Here is a 23,544-nt window from a genome sequence, read left to right as displayed (position 1 = left end):
CCTTGACTCCTCTCAACTAAGCCTATCCCTAAGCTCAGGGGATGTCCCCAAGGAAGCAGACAGCTGAACAAAACAAATGGTGAGGTTGAGAATGAGCTCAGAGATTGGGCTGGGGTATGAGGCTGAGGGGGAAGCCAAGCATTGCAGACAAGGACAAATTTGAAGAGAAGGTCAATTCTAAGGTCAGAGAAGATGGTGAGGGTGGAGTTGGGGATGACAGTGGGTCACTGATGAGGATAGAGATGAAATTCAGGTTGGATGTGGTATAAAATACAAAGCTGAGGTTAAGGGCAAAGTTAAGGTTAAGTCAGGGATGAGGTCAAGGTTGTGGCCCAGGCAAAGGATCAGGTGGGTGTTATAGTTAAGGTAAAGGCTGGAGCCAAGGTGAAGGTCAGGGTCAACACTGGACTCAGACTCAAAATTAAAAACTAGACTAAGGCAAAGGTCAAGTCAAAGTCAAAGGTCAAATCAAGGTTATGGCCCACATCAGGAGTGATGTCACAGACAAGGTTGGAATTGCAGTCAAGGTGAAGATTAGAGGCCACATAAAGTTGAGGTCTACAAAAAGTATTGGGTTGGAGGTCAAGGTCAATGTCAAGGATCAGGTGAGGGTGCAGGTCAAGACTGCAGCCCATTTAGGGCTGACCCAAAGTAAAAATCAGATTAAGATGGTCAAGTTCAAGGTCAGGGACCAAGTCACTATGAAGGTCAAAATAAAGTCAAGAACCAGATTATAATTATGGTCAAGTCAAGATTGGTGCCCAGCTCAGTATCAAGGTCAAGACTGGATCACAGGTCAGCATTAAAGTAAAGAACTGGGGGCTGGAGGTCAACAGAGGCCAGGTCAGGGGTGAGACTGGGTTCAAGAGTCAGCTGAGTGTTGATGAATAGGTTAGTAATCAAGAATGAGACAAAACAAAAACTGGGCCCAAACAAAATGTCCATTGAAAGGTGAATAGATAAGTAAACTGACTCACAGTGGAACGCTACTCAATGCTTAAAAAAAAAAACAAAAAAGCAATCATCTACTGATACCCAAAGCCACATGGATAAATTTCAAAACAAAGAAGCCACACACAAGAATACATACTATATGATTCCATTCATGTGAAAATCTAGGACAGACAATCTATGGTGGAAAAATGGCCTGTTGTGGGAGAGGGTCCTGATGGGGAAGGTGCATGAGGGAACTTCATGTCTCCATGGTAATATTCCTTATCTTGGTAAGAGTTTGGATGACACCCAAAGGTGTGTCTGCATTTATCAAAACATGTCATATGAATGCTATGCTTAAGACTTGTGCATTTCATTGCATGTTAGTTTTACCTCAAAAAGGAAAAAAAATAGAACCACAAAGAAATGCTGCTCTCTAGATAGAGTATGCATTCTAAATTATGTGAGGGTGAAGTGTACTGATGCCTGCAATTTACTCTGAAATTTACTTAAGAAAAGCTGGATTAAGGATGGATAGATGGATAGGTATGTGCAAAGCAAATATAACAGAACGTTACTTGTAGAATGTAGATCGTGGATATTATAGATGTTTACTAAAAAACTATTTTAATTTCTTTTTGTGCTTGAGACTTTTTGTAATAAAATGCCGAAAAAATAAGAATGAAGCAGGGGCAGATGTTGTACGGGTTGCTCTTTCCAAGCTCTACGGTCAGTGACCCTCCTCCCCCTCCCAACTCCTCACCACCTCCACTAGGCTCCCATCTTGTGGCCTCACCATGGCGGTGATCTCATTGAAGGACTGTAGGTTCTCTACAATTCGGGACTTGTGTGCAGGTTCCACACGGGCGAAGCAGCACGCTGTGCGGCAGGCCTGGCGTTGCTGCTCAGGGCTGAGGTCATCGAATTCGCGACCCGTGTAGGCCTTGCCCACCACATCCTCTGTGTCCTTGAAGATGCCAAGCCGGCGGCAGATGGCCACAGCTGTGCCTTTGTTGTCCCCTGTGATCATGACCACACGGATGCCGGCCTGGTGGCAGCGTGCGATGCAAGCAGCCACCTCGGGCCTTGGAGGGTCCAGCATGCCCACGCAGCCCACAAAAGTCAGGTCCATCTGTAGGGAGGGCGCAGATGCAAGTGGGGCCTGGGCCCACGCTCAAGCTGCTACCTGCCCGGCCCTGGCAGGGAGACACGTGGCTCCCAGCCCTGGGCCCTGCCCTGGCACGCACCTCGTACTGCGCAAATTTGCTGCAGTCATCCAGCTGCATGTCCTCCTTCCTTGGGGGTGCATCCCGAGTGGCCAGTGCCAGGCAACGCAGTGTGTCTGAGCCGGAGCCCCAATCCCGGATCTTGGCGAGGATCTGCTCCCTGGAGGTGGCGTTCAGGGGTACTGTGCGGCTTCCCACTCGGACTGAGCTGCAGCGCTCGATCACACTCTCAGGAGCCCCCTGCGTCACGGGGGAGGGGAGAGGTAACTCTGTCAGTTAGGACCCCTCCTTTCCCTCTTGCCCAACAGAGGAAGTTGAGGCCCAGAAATGGGAAAAGGGCATCCAAGGGGACACACAGCAAGGCATGGACCAGAATCCATTCTCTGGAAGCTCAGAGTGGAAACCAAGGGGGCCCCACTGGGAAAAACCCAAAAGGAATGGGGGGTAGTAGCTGCCCGTGGGGAGGCCCCCTCCCCCCACCAATCCAGAGCTGAGAAGGTCTGCTACAGCACCTGGGGCAGGGGGTGGGAATAGGATTGGCAGTCCTCCTACATGCCCTGTTTCCCTGCCAACCTGGTGCTACCAGGATCCCAATTCTGTAGGGGGGTTCAGCAACGGGAAGCAGGCTGAGCCCTGCCTGGGGACCAGAGACACAGCCATGCTGAGGGGTGGTGGGTGTGGCCCTGGGAAAATGTGATGGAGTGACAGTCTCCTCAGTAGCCTTGGGGTCTCACCTTGGGTCTCACCCCGGGCCTGGGAATAGCTTCTGAACCCTTCGTCATGCCTTCTCCCCAAAAGAGAGGAGAGTTTTCAAAGTGGCTAAGTTTTCAAAGTAGCCTGAGATCCCAATACAGAAGCCTTTTCATTTCAAAAGAAGTTAAAACTTCCACTTCAGCATGAAGTTAGGGCTGTGATTCCTACTTCAGGTTGAAAAGCAGTGACAGTAACAGTGCTATGGGCAGAAGTCTGGATGGGAGACTTCCCTCTCTAGGACTCAGTTGCCAAAACATGAAGCACCAAAGATGGGCACCAACTACCTCAATGCCCCTCATCAGAGGTGAAAGGCTTCCGAGACCTTCCAGCTTGATCCTGCCATTTGGATGGGGAGACTGAGGCCCATGGAAGAGCAAAGGTGACCCCAAGGTCATGTGGTGAGGCAGTGCCTCTCAGCCCAGGGCTGGGACCATGGTGAGGGGCAGGCCTTGGTGCCTAGCCCCGGCTTTATCTCCACCAAGACCAGATCCTGCTCCCAGTGCCCCACGGCAGGCTGACCACCCTCGTTCTGGATCCGCTGCTTTGACCGTGGGCCTCACAGCTCCCTTGGTCTCCCACAGCTGCAGTCACTGGCTCTTTAGAACACTGGAGATCGGATCTCCCAGGGACTCCACATGGGCAGCGGCCCTAGGCCAGTTAGGCAGGCCCCACCTTCACAAACATCTTGCTGCCCTGGGCTGCCAGGCCAGGGCGAGTGGGCGTGCAGTACACTGACATGGACTTCCGGTCCCGGGAGAACTCCAAAGTAAACTCCTTCCGCATCAGCTGCTTGATGACCTACGGGGCCCAGGAGGGTCAGGATGTGAGAGGCAGAGCCAGCAAGTCTCACTGCTTTCTTTCCAGCTGCCCGATCCTACGAAGAGCCTCCTGCTCCCTGTGGGATGGTGCCTATCCTCCTCTGAGCCTGGCATTGGAAGCCCCCATCTCCCTCTCCAGCCTGAGAAATGCCAAAAGGTTGCCACTTCCTGACCATGCTGTGTACTTCCCCACTCTGAATCCTCGCCCACACTCAGTCTTTTCCTGTCTTTTCTTCCTAGCCAAGTCTTACTAGCGTCTGAAGTCCCTCCTCCTCCCAGAAGCCTCCCAAGATTTCGCCTTCCTCTCTCCCTTCTCTAGATGCCCAGAAGCCCCCGGTATGAGGCCTGTGGCCAGAGCTCTCACTCTACTCACCGCATTGCAGGCACTGGCTCGTTCCACTCGGGACAGGGCCTGGAGGTTGGTGTCAAACACGTTCATTTTCTCCACCAGGCAAGTCAGGGCTGTCTCCGTGGCCTCTCCCACCTTCTCATATACGCCCTTAGCCTGGTGGGGCCCAGAGTACAGGGCGTGAAGAGCAGGAAAGCCTCCAGTGGACCCCCAAGCCTCACCTCCCACTCACTCCCTGACCCCTAGAGCTCTCTTGGCCAGTTACCTTAAACCTCCTTTGCATCAGGCCTCTGGATCCTTCCCAGCCCAGCTGACATGAGGTCTGGGTAGCATCCGACACTGATGCTTCCCTTCCCTTCTGACCCTTCCCTGACATCAGTGAACATGTGTTCTCCCGGCCGTCTACCTCATGCTCCGCATGCTCCTTCCCAGCCTCCTTCCCCAGATTCCTCTTTCTAAACCCTGCTGTCCGGTCCCTGCTTCTCCCCTCCCATCTTCTCTCCCTGAGGCCTCCTACGCTCCCTGCTCCCCCCACCTTTCATGTGCTTGACTTCCAGTGCCCAGCCTGGCAGTGACCTTTCCCCTGAACTCCAAGCTGCCTGTTGGACTTGGTTCCTTACTGACCCTCAGGCCACCTCCCCTTCCCCCTGTATTTGCCATTCCAGTGACAGTCCCAGCCCGGACACCAACCAGGAGCTATCCTCCAACTCTTTCACCTAACCAGTCACCAAGTCCCAGGAGTTTTGTTCCTAATTCTCTCTCCAACCTATGCCTTCTCCCCTTTCCCTGAAGCCCCAGCCAGCAACTCTCTGACCCAGAGGACCACACAGGACTTCCTGAATCCAGTCTTGCCCTATCTGTTCCATCCTTCACATAGAAGTCTGATCTTTCGTAAATGCAGATCTGACCATTATCACTCTCCTGCTCAAAACCCTTTGGTGGCTCACTATTGTCCTCAGCTTGTTATGGGACCTGACTTGGTGTGGTCAAGTCCTTCCCTCAGGTAGGAGTGTCTTCCTGCATGTTCCATTCTACTGCTCCAGCTGCAGTCAAGGGCATTCAATGCCTACATCACATCAGGCTGTTATGACCTATGGGCCTTTTTCGGGCTGTGCCTTCTACTTTAAACACCCTCCCTAGCCCTGCTCCCCTAATTTCTTCCTCTAGGCACCCTGGCACTACAGTCCCTTACATTACAGTCCCCCACAGTCCAAGAGCCCTAAGGCACTTAGGGCACTGGTTCTAAAGCCAGTCTGAGGAAGGAATGGCAGTGGGGGATTGTGCAGGGGTGGCAGTGCCCCTGGGGTGTGGTACTCCAAAGGGTAAGGGACTACCAATCCTGGGAGTTCTGAGACTCAGAGAAGCGTCTGTCCTGGGCACCTGGATACTAGGGAGGTCACGAAAGGGAGCTGGGGCCCACCTCATTGTAGTCCAGCGCTGAGTCGTTGCACAGGGCACAGATTGTCGCCAGCTCCACCAGCCCATCGAACTGCCCACAGCGCACGAGCTGCTCCGCCTGCCTCCTGTGGGGCTGGGTCTCAGTACCGGGACATTTGGCCCGGCCCCTGGGAGGCGCACAGCTTCTTGATCCCGCCCCCAGGAAGCCTCGCCCACTGACGACTCTGACTCTCGGAGCCGTCTGTCCGGCGAAGCCCAGCTCACCAGGAAACCACGCCCACCCGCTCTCCCTCGCCCAGCACTCACACTTCGCCCTCCGGGGCGTAAGTGGTGCCGGAGATGGTGAACTCGTGCAAACGGCAGGAGCTTGCTTCAGCTTCGGCTACCACGAACATCTGGGGAGCGTAGAAGCATGCTCAGGCAAGCCCTCACCTCTCTCCTCCTTGGGCAACCGGTCTGAATAAAGCCTGATACCAGGGTGGGGTTCTCTGGGCCCCCAGAAAAGCCACTGGCCTTCCCTCTTGCCAAGGTCTGAGAGATACAGTGTTAAGGGTAGGGTTCAGGCTGAGGCAGGGCCTCTGCTCTGGACCCCTGACGGGTTTATGGCTGGTTCTTCAATGTTCTGGAAGGAGCGGCAGAAAGCCTGGGTCCTTGCCCATTTTGTTATGCGATTCCTGGCTGAGAACCTGAGCATTAGTTTCTCCACCGGTAACATGAGAAGAGAGTGGGGTCACACTAGAGCTGCCCCCCTCTTCCCTTTGAAAGGAGGAGTTCCTGGCCTCCAAGGGAGGAAACCCACAGCCTGCTCTGAGGCAGAGACCCTCCTGCCCAAAGGTGTTCCCAGAGAGTGTGCTCTTAGGCCTGCCGGGTCACCCAGCCCCTACCTGTGCACTTCAGGGACAGGGGGTTCACCCCTCCCAGGGCAGCCCATTTTCTTGTCTGCCAGCCAGCTCTACCAGGGGGAGCTCTTGCTTTCTGGAAACTGCTTTGCCTTACATTCCCAAGCCAATGGCCAGCTCAGCACCCAGGAGGTGCTCACTAAATGCCCCTTCCTTTGAGCTCTCCTCCCTGCTCCTAGGGGGCAGCCCTCCAGCCAGCATAACTCTTGAGAAGTCGTTTCTCAGCCCCCTGTCCAGCATGTACGGCCTCTACAACTTCCCCATAGTGTGTTTTTCAAATCTTTATTTCAGTTAAGGAACGCTCTGTTCAAATGAAGTCCTACTAGAGATTTTAAAGGTCAGGGGCCTCAGGATATAAAGCTTGCTGGTGCCCCTTCCCCTGTGACAACCTCTGACGGGCTTCAAGTTCTCAGATACAGAGCCTGAGTTTCCCAGTGGGCAGATTATGGAGCAGAGGTGAGAGAAGGGGGATGGGAGAATCTGAGAGGGGTGGGAAGCCCACAACCTGCACCATTACCCCACCCACCCCTCTGCCCCATGGGCCTGCTGGAGTCTCAGCCAGAATCCCTGGAGCATGCAGGCAGCAGGCCCAGGATCTGGGACTGAGTGCCAGGAAATGAATAATCCCTGCCCTGGCCCTTCCCAGGTCACTGGAGCTGACATATCTGGTGACAGGCGTTGACTGCAGAGTCACAGTGGAGCAGGACAGAACCTGGCTCAGATGCCAAGGCTGCACTTGACCCCCTCCCGTGTCCTTTATGGTTGTCTACCAAAGCTTGCAAACCCAAACTGCAGGTGAAGAAACTGAGCTTCATAGGCAATGACCTGCCACAGTGACATGTGGGCTCTAGTGACACGGGTCCAGCCAGACTTAGCTGCTCTGCCCCGGGAAAACCTGGATCTGCTCCCCACCATGGGGCAGCCCACAGGCTCTCTCCTCCATCTGCTGCCAAAGAGCAGTCAAGGGGCAGCCCAAAGAGGGAATTCGGCCAGCTGAACGCCACACGGCAACACCGGTGGGGCCCCAAGCTGGCCGCAGCCACTCACCCGGCAGACAGACATCTGATTGGTGGTGAGTGTGCCTGTCTTGTCGGAGCAGATGACCGAGGTGCAGCCCAGCGTCTCCACAGAGGGCAGACTCCGCACAATGGCATTCTTGCGTGCCATGCGCCGTGTGCCCAGAGCCAGGCATGTAGTGATAACAGCTGGGAGGCCCTCAGGGATGGCAGCCACAGCCAGAGCCACGGCAATCTTGAAGTAGTAGACGGCACCACGAAGCCAGGAGCCACCATGGGCTGGGTCAGCGAAGTGGCTGATGTTGATGACCCACACGGCCACACAGATCACAGAGATGGCACGGGACAGCTGCCGCCCGAACTCATCCAGCTTGTGCTGCAGCGGTGTCCGCTCTGGCTCCACTGCCGCCATCTGACTCCGGATCTTACCCAGCTCTGTGTGCAGGCCTGTGGCCACTGCCACCCCCAGTGCCTTGCCCGATGCGATGTTGGTACCCTGGCCAAGGCAGAGGTGAGAAGGGCTGCTTAGCACCCTGGTTAGGGCTGAGGACCCCTGACTCCTTCGGGCTGGCGTAAGGTGCTTATCCCCCTACTAGGCTTTTTGTCTCCGTGTCACTTAGTGCTCTCAGAATTATACAGCTATGTGGGACCAAGCTATCGCTGTCATCTTGATGACAGTGTCAGCTCTATGAAGGCAAGGGCTTGGTTCAGCACCACGTCCCCAGTGACTAGCATGGGGAAGCACCAGGCCAATATTGACGATAGGATCAACCAGCAAAGCACAACACCAATCCCCCAAAATGTGATTCATAAAAAGCCAATGTGGCCATGTAGGAGTGCCAAAGCTGACTGTGATCCTAGGTAAATAATCTGTAAATATTTACTGAAGAATCCAGAAAACAAGCTTACGTCCATCCACTCCCAGGGCCCTGGTAAAATCCTTAAGTCCTGATGTAAAGGCTAGCTAGCCTTGAGCCTCTGTGTCCTCTTTGATAAAATGGTCCCACAAAGGAGCTTCTCTGAAGAGGCTAATAACACCTTCAGACAGGTGTCCTGGGCTGAGGCTGGAGAAAAGGTAGGTGCCAGTAGCAACCTCAGTTTCTTTTCTCTTGTCCTGAGCATTGCAGCTTCTACTCTCCCATCCCCCTGCCCACACAATTTGCAGGCCCCTCAGCTAAGGAAATGACCTGCAGTTAGCCAGAGCGTGCACCTCAGAAGGCTGCTTAGTGACAGCTGCTGATGCTGGAGCATGCCTTGTAAAGTCCCTCCCCACCTCAAAGCAGCTTGTCCAAGGCCTCCATGCATCTAGGCAGGCAGTTCTTAAGAAGAACTCGGAGCAAATGTTGTGTTCTCCATTTCTGTTCACTTCTGGGGAAGTCTTCTAGCCCTATAACTTGGTGCCCTGGGACATGGCCAAATGGCCTGACCTATCGTGGCTTCTGTGTTCAGCTTCTGGCTGTTTCTGGGCGGCCTGTAACCTTCGCTGGTTAAGTACCTCTGAGGCCACAGGGCCATATCATTCCCACCATGGCTGAACCCACCACTCTCCCTGAAAAGAACCACCAGGCCCTGGCATCTTGCCTTAGGGGGTCAGTTTTCCCATCTGAGATATGAACTGTTTCTGCCATACTCCACCACTTTGGCAACCATCTTCTCTCTAGAGGCGTCTCCACTGGGAAATTATAGGCTAGCTCTGTCCCTCTATAGATTAAGGCAGGGTAAAGCCTAGCAGGTAAGACGCTCTGGACTCCGAGCGTCTGAGTTCACATCCCAGCTCTGCCATTCACTGGCTGTGCGACCTTGGACAATTTACTTACCCTCTCTATGCCTGTTTCCTTGCTGGAAAATGTGAAGAATAAGAGTACTCATTTCAAAAGCAGTGTGAGGAATAAATACACGTAAAGGGCTTAGAATAGTGCCAGGCACACAGCCTTCAGTAAACACAAGCTATCACTAATACCATAAATTTGTACATATTGTCAATAATCGATGAAGTTCTTTTTGTAGGGCTTTAACTGATTCATCTAAATGTTACTGTTTTTATTAGTAGTATCCAGCCATCCCAGGGACTTACAGAGAATAGCATGTTCTTCTTGTCCTGGTTCACAGCTCTGGGATCCAGGATAGCATCTGTGTGTTTGGTCACAGACACGGATTCACCTGGTTGTGGAATCAGAAACGAGAAGCCTTATGTGAAGACACCCCCACCCCCTGACCTAGCCCCTGCTCAGCCCCAGCCTCCAGGCCTCACCTGTCAGGATGGACTGGTCCACTCTCAGAGTGGTGGACTTGATCTCGAGGAGGCGGAGGTCAGCAGGCACTTTGTCTCCCACTGTGGGGAGAGAGTTGGCTGAGTGTGGCTTTAGGCACCACCCCCTAGCAAAGCCAGGAGAGCTGCCAGGAACCAAGGCTGGGGCTGAGAGGCAAGGGCCTGAGCTGTGATCCCTGAGATAGGTGCTGCTCCCTGGCCTACAGTCTCCATATCTGTCCAACGGGGTTTTGGCCAAAAAGCTTTGGAGGGATCCAGCAGCCACCCCGCTCTGTGTATACAGCCAGAAAGATGGGGACAAAGGGAGGGATGGGCTCACCAGCATCACATAATGAAAAGAGGCCCCCAGTGTACCTGCTACTTCCACGATGTCTCCAGGGACGATGTCCCGGGCGCGGACCCTCTGCACCCCCTTGCGGTCCGAGCGGATCACCTTACCCATCTCAGGCTCATACTCTTTCAGGGCCTCAATGGCACTCTCAGCATTGCGTTCCTGCAGAATACGAGGCAGGTAGGTGGTCTGTCCCCACTGCCCCTAGCTGGCTGACCCCTTGTAATGACACCCTTGGGGCCTGGGATACAGCTAGAAGCAGAAGGACCTGCAGCGGCACTCTAACACCAAGTGGCGGTCACATCCAGCAGCTGGGACACCCCAGGGTCCAGCCCACCTCGACCTCCCACCTGCCATACGCCCACGATGGCATTGGCCACGAGGATCAGCATGATGACCAGAGGTTCCACGAAGGCTGTTGTGGTCTCTTCGCCCTCCTCAAACCAGGCCAGGACCTATGGAGTGAGAGTTGGTGAGCTGGGGCTATGCTGTGCGCCGGGGTCTGCTCACCGTTTCCTTCACACCCCGGATCTCCTGTCTGCTCTCCTGCTTTGGGAGAGATCCCCCCAGGGCGCCCTGGGCTTGGAGAGGGCTGCTCTGAGGCTCTGGCTTAGAACACTCAGCTCTTGCAGTTAGTGACTGTCATGGCCCACATCCCACCCAGCCGACTTTCAGGACAAGGGGCGGTTATACAGCTGCCAGCGTGCCCAGCTGTGGTTCTCCAAGTGTGATGCCAGACTGGCGGCAGCAGCAGCATCTGGGAACTTGTTAGAAATGCAATTCTCAGGGTCCATCTCAGTTCTCCTGAGTCAGAAAGCCTGGGGTGAGGCCCCAACAGTCTATGTTTGAACAAACCCAGCTGATCCCATTGCGGACTAATGCCTGAAGTCCACTGGCCAGAGAAGCATAATTTCAGTCAGAGTCCAGGCCTGGAGGCAAAAGACCTGGTTAAAGTCCCATTCCCCCCTCTTGGCCCAAGTGGGTACTTGTTACTCCCCTCCACGGGTCTCAGTGTGTCCATCTGTACTGTAGAGGAGTATCAGCGCCCTTTTGGCTAAGCTGTTGTAGGCACCTGCATAGATAGGGTTTTTTTTCTCTGGAGGAGTCCTCAGTTTCTACAAGGACAGTTGCCAGGAAGGCCAGATACAGCTGGCTGGGCCCCCGCTGCCCCGCACTCCATGTTACCTACATGAGGTCTCCTCCCCAGGCCCTGCTGGGCACAGGGCCAACAGCAGGAACTGTGTCTACTCCCAGGGGGCCATTTCCCTGCATTACCCTTGGGTTTCTGCTGCTCAGCCATCAGTGACAATCACTGTCCCCCCCCCTCCCCACAGCTCCACCCTGGGCCCCTGATCCTACAGGTCCAGGAGGGTTTCAGGCAGTGAAAATAGTGGAAGAGTAAAGGGAGAAGCAGCCACAGAGAAGCTGTAAGAGGTTAAGGTCCAAATTCTTCTGTGGGGCATTGGGAACCATGGAAAGGGCTCTCCACCACCAGGGATAATTTGGCAACATAGGGAGACTTTTTTTTTAATGTTTTATTTATTTATTTTGAGAGACAGCACATGTGTGCACTCATGCATGCGCATGAGGGGGGAGGGGCAGAGAGAGAGAGAGAAAGAATCCCAAGCAGGCTCTGTCCTGTCAGCACAGAGCCCAACGCGGGGCTTGATCCCATGAACCTGTGACATCATGACTTGAGCTGAAACCAAGAGTCAGATGCTTAACCAACTGAGCCACCTAGGTACCCCGAGAGACATTTGATTGTCACAACTAGGGAATACCACTGGGGAGGCAGGCTTTGAGGGAAGCTGAAGTCTGAGCAAGGCAAGAGGTGTGTAGGGGTCCAGGGATGCCCATGGCTAAGAGGACAGACCTGTGATTCAGAGCCTGGGCCTCTGAGCACTGCCCCGACCTAGCCTTCCCTTCCAGGAAGACTGATGCTGTGGGACGGGGGCCTTACTTACGAAGGAGACCAGGGCAGCCAACAGCAGGATGCGCACCAGGAGGTCTTCAAACTGCTCCAGCACCAGCTCCCACAGGGACTTCCCTGAGAACCGGAGTACTAGGTGAAGCCTGGATTCCTTACCAAGTGACTTGCCCCCATTCAGAGCTGGCACCGCCTCAGAGACCACCTGGCCCACTCCCTCCATACTATTTAAAGACTGAGAGCCTGAGGCCCTACAGGCACAGGTGGGTGATACTGGGGGGGGGGGCGGTGCTTGGCCAAGCCTCACTCTGTTGGGGAGAGGGAAGGCTACAACCTGACAGTGAATGGCCCAAGAATGTTGCCTTGTGGCCTTGCAGCCCACCCTGGCCCAACCCTTACCTTCTTCAGTGGGGAGCTCTGTGGGATCCAGGCAGTCACAGGAGCCATGAGGAGACAAGAGATAATCGGGTTATGCAGTGGGGCCGTGGAGGAGTCTCAGCAGTCCCTCCCCACTATGCCTACCCAGACCACCATGATGGTTGAGAGATGTCCCCACAGCTCTCTGAGGTCACAGAATGGATGGTCTGAGCACAGAGGCTTCCATTGCTCCCCTCGCTTCATCCCACTCTGATTGAGGAAGATCTGGTATGGCATGGCTCACCTTGGGACATGGGTCCTTCTAGACCCTCCTCCACTGCACAGAGAAACTGAGCAAACTGTTGAAGAGAAGGGACCCCAAAGGTCACCAGTGAGTTGATAGCTCCCCTGCACTGCTCTTTCTCAGACGGCTGCCCAATCCTGTTCAATGTCCTCTATGGCCATGGCAAGGTAGCCCCTCCCTCAAATTTAAATGAATGAAAATTAAGTAAAATTTAAAATTTTACTTGATTTTAGCTCAGGCTACTTCTGACTTACCTGCTCCCCCGGGAATACTTGGACAAGGTCTATAGCACAGCCAGCCTGCTGAGTCCCCCATACCTGGGGGTTCCCTTGGACACAACCTCAAGAGCCAGCACCCCAGGCACCCTGCCATGGTTAAGTTCCTAGAGGCTGAGTCTCACCTTGTCCCCCCCACCCCCACCCCCAAACCCTCCACTCTGGGCAAACTCCATGAAGATCCATCCCACACGCCTGGTCTGTGACCCGTAGGACAGTTTGAGGAATGATGTTCCCAAACACCACCAGGACCTGCTGTCACTTTACAAGCTCTATTTTTATCTCCTCCATTTCCTGAAGGACCTTTTATTCCAGGCGAGCCGGCTGCCTCAGTACCTGGAGTCTTTGAATCTTCCCAACAGTCTAAAGGGAGACAGGGCAGGAATGCTCACCCTGTTCCACAGGTACAAGAACTGAGATCCAGAGTGGAAAAGTGGCTTGAACAAGGTCACAGAGCAAGTAGGTAAGTCTAGGGGAAGGGACAGGAGCTGGGACTCAAAGGGTGGAGTCCAATGGGCTTCTCCCTCCAAGGGCTGAAGTCAGGCTCTGTTGAGGCCTGAGGCTCCTCCCAGACTGAGCCTCCCTGAGCCCTGCTACTCACTGGCCTGTCTCTGGGCTAGCAGCGCTGGCATCACCTGGGAGCTTGTCAACAACGTGGACTCGGAGGCTCTAACCTAGGCTGGCTCTCCCTTCCTCTTCTTCCTTCTTGGCACAGGTCCTTGTATCTGTCCACCTGTTTTGAGCTCGAATACCCGCAACCATTCTCCCTGTGGGAGGCCTCTCCCCAGACCACCTGTTCGGAGGATCTGGGGCATCCGGCAGCTGAACCATGGAGAGTATCAAGCAGCCCACTGGGATGCAGAAATCCAGGAGGGAAACACATAACCTAAAAATATATTTTCTGGTCCTATTTTAGGCAACGGCTGACATTTTCCGTGGAAAATGTAATCTCCAGTGTCCTGCGTTGAGATTAAAATCAAACAGACTTTTTCCTTCTGATCTATTTAGCTGAAGTGAACAGGAAAGGCAGGGGGAGGGCCAGGCCTAGTTTTCTGGGCCAGTTCTCCAATCCAGCGGGGTCCTTTAGAGGTCATGTCTGCCATGCCCCAGCCGTGGCACAGAATATTTCCAACCTCATGGCACACCTCGGCCTGCTTCAGCTGTGCTCTACTCAGGAGACTCCTGAACCCCCCGCCTCTGTGGGGATGTTCAGGGTTCCTGACCAATGGGAGTTTATCCATAAGTCTCACCCGAATCCCTCCTGCTGTCTCCCTAACCCCTCCCTCTGTCAGGCATGTAGCCCTTAGGCTACCATACTCCTTAGGGCATTTTTTCTGGGCAGGGTCAAGGCCTGGGGTTGGGAAGCATTGTCCCGGGGCACATGTACCAGCTCGAATTCCCCCCAAGCTGCCCTCTGCCTGCCTCAGTCATCTGTCAAGTTCTCCCCTTCTGCTCTCTGACCCAACATCCGACTCAGGATCCACTCTTTGGTGGCCGTTTGTTCTCCAAATGCTTCTGATTGTCCCCACCTTGCGGGCACATAGTATGACTGCACTTTCTGGCCCTTGTGCAAGTTACAAAAAGAAGGATGCATGTTAGTTCTGGGCGGGGGCATTAAATTGGTGGCAGGAGACTCTCTATTTAGAAGGGTACTGTCTAGTGGAACTTTCTGTGATGATGGAAGTGTCCTCTAGCTGCACTGTCCCATACAGTAGCCACTAACCACATGTAACTATTGAGCATTGGGAATGTGACTAGTGTGGCTGAGTAGGTGAATTTTAAATTTCACTTAATTTTCATTCATTTACATTTCAACAGCCAAACAAGGCTAGTGGCTATAGCATTGGACAGTGAAGATCCGGAGCTCTTTGTCCTTCTGCTACAACAACCAGCAACCCGTGAGACGTGTCTGCTCTGTGAATCAGAATCACAGAGTACAGGAGACACAAAGCCCCCAGACGACCTGCCACTGACATACAGATCTACAGCGTGAGCAAGAAATGACCTGTACTGTTTTCAGCCACTGAGATACGGGGTTTGTTACTGCAGCATAACCTAGCTGATCCTGACTGATACCCCCTTCTCCCCAGACCTGGCCTCTACCACAAGGTTCCCCTTCTAACCTACCCACTGCCCTTGGGGGAGGCTCAGCCAGCCAGGAGGTCACAGAAGATGCCCTGCCCGTCCCTGTACATGCAGTGCACATGCTTCTAGTTTTGCCTGAGCAGCTGGCTCCCTGTGGGATCCTGAGCCTCTTTGGAAGATGGGGTACCCACTCCCACCCTGAAGGGCTGCTGTCATTATTAACATTAGTAAGAACCACATTTACTGAGCACCTATTATGTACCAAGCAGTGTGCCAAGTGCTTTATGGGGTGGGTACTATATGCTGACCATATAAGAAGGTACTCCACAGCAGAATAATTATAGCAGAATTATTAGTGTTGGGCGTGCCAAATGCCATGCATCCTCTTGGGCATTAACTCTCTTGTGATGCTCAAACAACCTGAGAAGGAAGATACCATTATTATTCCCCTTTTACAGAGTAAATAACTGAAGCACAGAGAGGTTGAATGACTACTTTATGGTCATACAGCTGCGAAGTGGCAGCTTTAAACTTGGGTAGTCCAGGGGCGCCTGGGGGGCTCAGTCGGTTAAGCATCTGACTTCGGCTCAGGTCATGATCTTGCGGTCCGTGAGTTTGAGCCCCACATCAGGCTCTGTGCTGACAGCTCAGAGCCTGGAGCCTGCTTCAGGTTCTGTGTCTCCCTCTCTCTCTGCCCCTCCCCTGCTCACGCTCTGTCTCTCTCTCTCAAAAATAAATAAGCAAAAAAATTTTAAACTCGGATAGTCTGGCTCTTGACCCCCTGCTCAGCACCTCCTGCGCTGACTCCTAAGCTGCTCTGCCTTCCCATCCCTGTTGCACTGCCTTCGCTAGCCAAAGTCACCTGAAAAAACTTGGCATCCTATGTCCTGATTGTTAGGCTGGGTGCCCTGATTCCATCGACTAGCTCACCCCTTCGTCGTGATCCCAGAGCCACTAGCCAAAATCGTCCCTGCCCACAAAGGCTCTGCTGTCCTCACAGGTGGTGTTTTGACGGTTACTAGGCTCCGTCTGCTCAGGCCTGGTCTACTTCAAATTCTAATCCTGCCAAGACCCCAGACAACCCTGGGGCTGTCCCTTCACGTGACCGGGTCCTAGGGCCACGGAGGGAACCCAGGGGCTAGGAAAGCACTGTCCCAGCCTCTCCCCAGGCATCCCTGGAAGATGCTGGTTCCCCCTTGCTATCCTCAGGCTGCATGTGGAGGGGGTGGTGCGCTGAGCCCTCAACAGTGTCAGATGCTCCATTTGTTAAATGGGGAGAATGCCCCAGCCCTGCCCACCTCTTGGTGCCATTCAGCAGGCTGCAGCCAAAGACAGTAACAGGAAGTGCTATTCCCTTCCGCATCCCAGCTGGGTCAGCCCGGTGGCATGCAGTCCCCCACTATTCTTCTGAAATAGTGTACGTGGTGGACTCTCACAGCCAACCCCTTCCCTAGGTCACTACTGTCAGTGAGCTGGCCCACGCCCCCAGATGCCCAAAGATGCCCCAGATGGCCTGAAGGGGCCTGGAAGATAGCCTGTGGGCCCTGGAGGACAAAAGGGAGTATATGATCAGAGAAGCTTCATGGCTTGGGGCAAGGAGTCTGGTCCAGAGGGCTAAGTTCAAGTCATGCTCTATCTCTTGATAGTTCTTTGGCTATGGACAAGTCAATTATCCCCCTCTGTGCCTCAGTTTCCCCATCTGCAAAATGGGGATAATGATAGTAACTACTTCTGAAGTCACTGTGAAGATTAAACAACATGCACGGCACATGGTAAATGCTCAGTAAATATTAGCTATAATATTGGTTATTAAAACGTAAGCTCCATGCCAGTAGTAATTTGTCAAGTGCAGTGTCTTCAGCACCTAGAGCAGTGCCTGGCACATAGAAGGTGCTCGATAAAGGTTTGGAAATGAGTGAATGACCCTGCCTCTGTCCTGCTCACAGACCAATGGTGGCTCCCCTTGGCCTGAGGAATAAAGACCGACCTTAGCATGGCCTTCAGGGCCTTCCTGGATCTGCCCCAAGCTGACCTTTCAGAATCCTCCTATATCCTGGACATCTGCCAGCCAAGTGAGATGCCTTAGAATTGCCACTACCTTCCCTGGTTTTGCTAAAGCTTCTTCCCCTCCAAAGTTTTGCTTGGGCCATTCTTTCTGTGCAGACTACCTTTCCGCAGCTCCTCATCTAAACCCCAGCCTTCCAGGAAGCCTTCTTGGAAAAGCCCGTCCACCCATCCCTCCGCTCTTCTCTTACTAGTCATCAGTATTGCGGTCACCCCCACCTGATGGGAGCCCTTCCAGGGCGGGGAGGGAATGAGTCACCCCTGGGTCCATAAAGAGCCTCACAGAATTGTTTACTCAGTCGCCCCATTGTTCAGGTCAAGGCCCTGGGCCCACAGCCTGGAGCCCAGGAGAAGTGGGGTATACGGCCAAGGCTACCCCAGGCTGCATGCATCACCTGCTCCCCTGATCTTCCCTGTTGACTCCTTTTTCTCATCTCAAAACATTGGAAACTGGTATTTCAACTTCTAAATTGTTGATTCCAGCCTGGAGAGGCAAGAGCTCGCCAAGGTCTTCCTCAAAAGTAAGTTTACAGGGCAATTAAGTTATCACTTGCAGAATCAGGGAGACGCCTTCACTGGGCAGACCGCACCCAGTTCACCTGGCCCTGTCCGGGTCTCTAGGACCTATCTAGAGTGGACAACATGGTCCTGCCCTCCAGGGGGCCTTGGGAAGCAGCTCCCCAAATGCAGAGGCCTACAGACTACCTGGCTGATCTGGCAGTAGAAAACCCAGGCAAAGGGTCTGCTTAACGTCTATACGCCAGCATGGTGTGGACAGACTCGGTCCTGCCTCAGGGAGCTCCTGGTGTGAGGGGATGCTGTTCCTGGGGTGGGGGCGGGGGAGTGCCAAGGCTGCCCAAGGGGGCCAGTGGGCATGAAATCTAGGGTGGACCTAAGAGACCTGGAACTTCCCATGCCTGTAGGGAAACCACACTTTCCTCAGATTCAAGAATCGTTTCATATCCTGCAAGGCCTTCAGGGGAATCTCAGGATCCCACGTCTGCACTGAGGAGGGCACTGAGGCCAAGGAAGGACAAGTCTTCCTGAAGCCACCCAGCAAGGTGGACCACTCAGACCTCACCCCCTCCTCCTGCCTGGCCCCACACCCCTTGGCCAAGTTTCCTACGGCCACACACATGGGTTTCCTGAGTTCCAGCAGCCAACTGGGGCCCGGGCTGAAGGCAGGAGATAAGGTCACAGCCCAGACATGACTGGCAATAATCTAAATCTAGCCACCCCTCCCACCTGCAGCTCTGGGGCCGCTGTATCCAATGTACAGATGGAAGGCTCCAGTTCCTGTTAGAGCCCTTTCCCTAGCTCCCTTGAACAGGAACCACCCCAGACCTTCTGGGATCTTGCCTGACTTCCGCATCACTGGGCTCTCCAGGGCCCTCAGGTGTTGGCCTGCTTGGTAGGACATGCCCAACACAGTCCTGCCTCTTGCCTTGGCTCACATCCAGCAAAGGTGATGGGCAGCCCATTCACGGACACAAGAAAATCAAATGGCTCCAAAATACATGGAAAATGGCCCAACATGACTGGTAACCAGAGAAATGCAAAGTAAAACTATGAGAGGACACTTTTCCATCAGATTGGCACAGATCAAAATGTCTGGTGATGCATGGCAATGGTGCAGGGGTGACGAAACAGGCAGGTCAACAGGTGCAACTTTATGGAGAACAATTCAGCAATAGCTGTCAAAATGTAAAGTACACATGCTGTTTTACCCAGCAACTCCGCTTCTAGGAATTTATCCTTTGGCAATATTGACAAGTGTGTGAAGTGATGTGGGGACAAGAATATGCCTTGTGACGTGTGACAGGAGAGGCTATGAACAATCACAGTCCCCTCCAAAAGCCAGGTGAAGAAATACCGGAAGAGCCACATGAAACCCTGCATAGCTACTAGGAAGCCCCAGGATGCTCCACAAGGCACCATCTCTGAGAGTGATTATCACGTGGAAAGCAGGGGCAGAACAGCACTCACGATCCACTCCCTTTCGTGTGAAAAAGATCATAAGGGTCGGGGCGCCTGGGTGGCGCAGTCGGTTAAGCGTCCGACTTCAGCCAGGTCACGATCTCGCGGTCCGTGAGTTCGAGCCCCGCGTCGGGCTCTGGGCTGATGGCTCAGAGCCTGGAGCCTGTTTCTGATTCTGTGTCTCCCTCTCTCTCTGCCCCTCCCCCGTTCATGCTCTGTCTCTCTCTGTCCCAAAAATAAATAAACGTTGAAAAAAAAAAAATCATAAGGGTCCAAAGGAGTATGTACACAGCATACCTTGGGAAGGAGACACAAGACCCTGGGAATACTGGGTGGCTGGACAGGTCTGGGGAGACTTTACTGTACCTTTTAACCCTTTGAATGTTGTACTGTGTGTACATTTTTATTCAAAAAATAAACTGAGGGGCGCCTGGGTGGCGCAGTCGGTTAAGCGTCCGACTTCAGCCAGGTCACGATCTCGCGGTCCGCGAGTTCGAGCCCCGCGTCAGGCTCTGGGCTGATGGCTCGGAGCCTGGAGCCTGTTTCCGATTCTGTGTCTCCCTCTCTCTCTGCCCCTCCCCCGTTCATGCTCTGGTCTCTCTCTGTCCCAAAAATAAATAAAAAACGTTGAAAAAAAATTAAAAAAAAAAAATAAACTGAAAGGATGTAGAAAGCCCCCCAAAGAAATGGAGTCCTGGGCACCTCTGGGACCTGCTGGGAAGGGCACACTCTCGAGAGGTGCTGGGCCAGGGGCCTCCTGTGCACTCCCCTGTTGGGGTTTCAGAGGACACATCTGTTCACTGGGGTTGGGAGAGGCTGTGTTCTGTGTGTATGGGGCATTCCCAGCTGGCAGACTCACAGCACTGCTGAGGCCCATCCCCCAGCTCTGAGGAGGGAGGAGTTAGAGAAGGTAGGAGGACAGGATCCCCAGCCCCTGCTTTCCAGCCTCCCTTCCTCCCTCTACCAGCAGAATTTGCAAACTTCAGGACTTAAGCAAATGACTTCCTTGTGGTTTCCAGCACTAACGACCTTGCAGGTGCACAGACTCCTGGGGTGGGGGAAGACACTTGTCCCTGGGGTGTTTCCCTCCACCTGTAGGTTTAGCCCACCCCACCACCCAGCTGGCCCAGATCCTGGCCCAGACTCTTCTGCTACCAGGAGGGATGGCTTGGTGCACACAAACACTCGCAAGCAACTCCAAGACATGGGTCCTATTACGGCCTCACGAAGAAACCAAGGCACAGAGAGGAAAAGTGGCTTATCCAGGATTGCACAGCTGTGAATGGGGCAGAGCTAAGGTTCAAAATTCTGTCAGCCCAATCCCAGAAACGAGTAGACACCACTCCAGGTTACCCAAGAGGGAAAGACCTCCCCAGTGCCCATAGAAACTGCAGAACACAGATGACTCCTCCTCAGCTGGGGCTGGTTGGAGAGAGCATGATGCGGGAAGGGGCAGCTGGCTCCCCTCTCCTAACCTGAGGACTTCCAGAGTCCCGGAATGCTTCCTGAAGAAGGAGCCAATCAGTGATCTGAGGGATCTCTAGGGCCCTGTGAGGGCTGGGGGCATTGCTGGGATAGCTCCTGCCTAATTGACCCACCTCCTAGCACAGCCACCATCAGGGGCCCAAGGCCTGTAGAACCAGTGACTCCCTTCTACAGACAGAAAAAGGGAGGCTAGAGAGGGACAGGTACCCAGGACCAGCTCCACCAAATATTATCTGACCTTGGGCAAGCTGTCTAACCTTCTGGTGACTCAGTTACCTCCTCTGCAAAATGGGAATGACAACAGCTGTTTTCACAGAATTGTTTTGGGGAAGAAATAAGAGATGAAAAGTGCTAATAGTGCCTGGCACATAGTAAGTGCTCGGTGAACATTACCTTTTATTATTACCACTATCAAAGCACAAGGGAACCAGGGACCCCATCAGTGCCCCCCCCAACTTTTCCTACTTACCACCCCCCAAAAGCACATCCACCTCTTTGTGGACCTACACACCACATCAACATCCTTATCTATCACTTCACACAGATGCTCAGTGGACTGGTCACCCCCAAAGCCCCTCACTAGACAAAATAATATGGGGGAGAACTAAGGCTCCCTCCTTCTTTTTTTTTTAAAAAAATTTTTTTTTCAACGTTTATTTATTTTTGGGACAGAGAGAGACAGAGCACGAACGGGGGAGGGGCAGAGAGAGAGGGAGACACAGAACCGGAAACAGGCTCCAGGCTCTGAGCCATCAGCCCAGAGCCCGACGCGGGGCTCGAACTCACGGACAGCGAGATCGTGACCTGGCTGAAGTCGGATGCTTAACCGACGGCACCACCCAGGCGCCCCAAGGCTCCCTCCTTCTTAAGCAGCCTCTCCTCTCCTGGATCAATGAACACATGGGAGCCAGAAAGAAGAGGGATGTACACTAGGGTCACACAGGGCTTCTGGAGGCAGAACCAAGGGCTAGATCTCCAGTTTTCCTTGGGAATCAGGACTCCCAAGCTGGAGGCCACAGTGGCACAAAAGAGGCTGTGAAACCCCAGACCTGCTGCCCTGACCCCCATCCCCACCCCCACCCCAGGGTTGGGGGAAAAGTCCTGCTGCCCTGTCCTCTTGCAGCAATGACACCCTCGCTGCCAAGTCACTAATGGAGGATATTAAATAATATTTATCTCCCTAGTTCCTCCCACAGCTCAACTAAATATAGCAACTAATTTTTTTGGAAAAGGATTTCTGCTCCAGAAAGATAATATTTATATAAGAGGTGGTTTTCATAAGCCAATACAAAACCCAAAGCTCCCTTTCTGACAGCTCTTTGTAATTTTCAAGCCATCCCTGAGCAGTAAGACACTCAGGCCAGAGCACCTTCCCCTCTGGCTGGCCGGGATCCCTGAAAGGGTGAGGCCCCAAGTCCTAAAACAAAGTGGGTCCAGGTTGCACTTGGGGGAGTGGGGGTATATTTCCATCCGGATCCCAAAAATTGTGCACAGTACCCTGGGGGTGAATGAAGAGGGTGGCAAGTCCTGACTGGAAGTGACTTGAGGAGGGGACCCCTCCATCTTCCACCTGTGTGCCTGGGCCACATCTGGGTAGTACCTGGTACTTGTGCCTTTTGGCAGATGGAGAATCCCAAACTCCTTAGAAGATAAGAAGAAATGATACCACTTCCACCCAAACAGCAACAGCATAAACGCTCCCTCCCTGCCCAGCGGCAGTCAGGTGCTGCTCCTGGTCACGGTCATGGTCACGCAGGAGGGCAAGGCCTATCCTGGCAACTCCCTGAGCGAGGCCTTGAATCTGCCACCCCCAGGGAGGTAGGTCTCCCGCCTAAGCAGTTCAAAGCCCCCACCGACTCCCTCCCGCCAGCCACATCCGCCTTGGGTTGCAGAAAGAGGAAGACCTGAAGGTGGGGGTGGGGGCACCAAGGCTGCCAGCTGACAAATTGCACCTTCTGGGTGTTTATTGAGCCCTCAGGGGAGACCCTCTGGGCCAGCTGGGAGGCTGGGTCTTAGAGTCCCTGTTGGTCCCTGGTCAGCTGAGGTCGGCGAATGCCTTTGCACAATGGGGGCAGGTTGCAGTGCGGGACCGGAACCCAGCGCTGGCCGCGGATGGGGGTGGATTAAAGCTTGCGGGAGTGGATGGGGTGGGGAGTGGATGTGGAGAGCCTGTAAGGTCCGGACAGATCCCTGGGCCTGGGGAAGGGGAGCCAGGAGTCAGGTCTCTAAACCCGGAACCCGCCCTGCACCCCCACGCGAAGGTGGCCGCGCAGCCCGTCCGAGTGCCCCAAGAGCATCTGCAGAAGTTTCTGGAGCCCTCGCTTCCGGCCCGCCTGCGGTAACCGAGGGTTGGAACCGGAGAGGTCCGCTCCCCTTTGCGGCGCAGGGGAGTAAACTGAAACTGCGGGTCCCCGCTTCCCTGGCCAGGCCGACGCTCTCACCGTTGGGGCCGTAGCGCTCTCGCGCGCTAGTCACCTGCTCTGGCCTCAGGCCGCCCTCGACCGTCACCGAGAAGCGGCGCAGCACGTCGGCTGCCGAGAGCAGGTGCGCCGCCTCCATGCCGCCCGCCTGGTTTTCTGCGCGGTCTGCACCGTCGAGTCCGCCGCCTCTTCGCGGGGCTACTGCGCTGGGCGCCGGGAGCTCCCGCCCAGGAGAGCGGCGCGCGAGGTCATGTCCGCGCCGGGACCTTTCCCGACGGCAGTGGCTGCAGCGGCGGCGGAGGCCCCCGCCAGGATGCAGCGCCCCGGGCTCCCTCCCCGGGGCGGGGCGGCGTGGAGCCCGCCCCCGCACTCACACCCCTTCCGGCAGCCCTAGGAGCCCGCTGCCTCCCCGCCCCGCCCCCGCAGCGCCCCGGGGCGCAGAGGCTGGGCCGCCAGCCCATTCTGCGGAAGGGGGAACTGAGGCCTCCTGCGGGGAGCGCGCCTGGCGTGTCCGGGAGGGGCCGCAGCCCCTGTCCTCAGGGCTCTGGGCGCCACCAAGGGCCGAGAGCTGCGGCGGGCTGCGGAGCACGATTCTCAGGGCTGTCCTCTTTTGAGCCTTCCTGGGTCCTGGGGGGTTGCAAAATGGAGGTGTCCATAG

The 23,544-nt window shown here is 54.4% G+C and overlaps 1 protein-coding gene across 6 annotated transcripts in view; it reads right to left on the bottom strand.

Annotated features, from left to right (window-relative positions):
* The window catches only part of ATP2A3 (ATPase sarcoplasmic/endoplasmic reticulum Ca2+ transporting 3), a 33,874-nt gene extending 10,693 nt beyond the window's left edge, over window positions 1-23,181 (bottom strand). For 3 of the 6 annotated variants that reach the window (XM_047080583.1, XM_047080577.1, XM_047080578.1), the window contains exons 1-14: window positions 22,908-23,180; window positions 12,319-12,336; window positions 11,957-12,039; window positions 10,343-10,447; window positions 10,016-10,154; window positions 9,644-9,724; window positions 9,467-9,552; window positions 7,424-7,888; window positions 5,784-5,872; window positions 5,500-5,602; window positions 4,104-4,235; window positions 3,585-3,710; window positions 2,181-2,399; window positions 1,730-2,065 (exon numbers count right to left, since the gene is read on the bottom strand). In XM_047080583.1, the coding sequence (XP_046936539.1) occupies window positions 1,730-2,065; window positions 2,181-2,399; window positions 3,585-3,710; window positions 4,104-4,235; window positions 5,500-5,602; window positions 5,784-5,872; window positions 7,424-7,888; window positions 9,467-9,552; window positions 9,644-9,724; window positions 10,016-10,154; window positions 10,343-10,447; window positions 11,957-12,039; window positions 12,319-12,336; window positions 22,908-23,025 (2,100 nt within the window). In that variant the 5' untranslated portion in view covers window positions 23,026-23,180. Of the gene's footprint in view, window positions 1-1,729; window positions 2,066-2,180; window positions 2,400-3,584; window positions 3,711-4,103; window positions 4,236-5,499; window positions 5,603-5,783; window positions 5,873-7,423; window positions 7,889-9,466; window positions 9,553-9,643; window positions 9,725-10,015; window positions 10,155-10,342; window positions 10,448-11,956; window positions 12,040-12,318; window positions 12,337-12,580; window positions 12,606-22,907 lie in introns of those variants that run through there. The other 3 variants (XM_047080582.1, XM_047080579.1, XM_047080580.1) reach the window with 3 other exon arrangements.
* Between the last annotated feature and the right edge of the window lie 363 nt (window positions 23,182-23,544).

The sequence above is a fragment of the Lynx rufus genome, unplaced genomic scaffold, assembly GCF_022079265.1.
Source record: "Lynx rufus isolate CCGP_SWC_20201006 ecotype Redwood Valley unplaced genomic scaffold, mLynRuf1.p SCAF_18, whole genome shotgun sequence".
NCBI lineage: Eukaryota > Metazoa > Chordata > Mammalia > Carnivora > Felidae > Lynx > Lynx rufus.
Note: the sequence above shows the minus strand (reverse complement) of the source record. Positions and strands in the feature narration are given on the sequence as shown.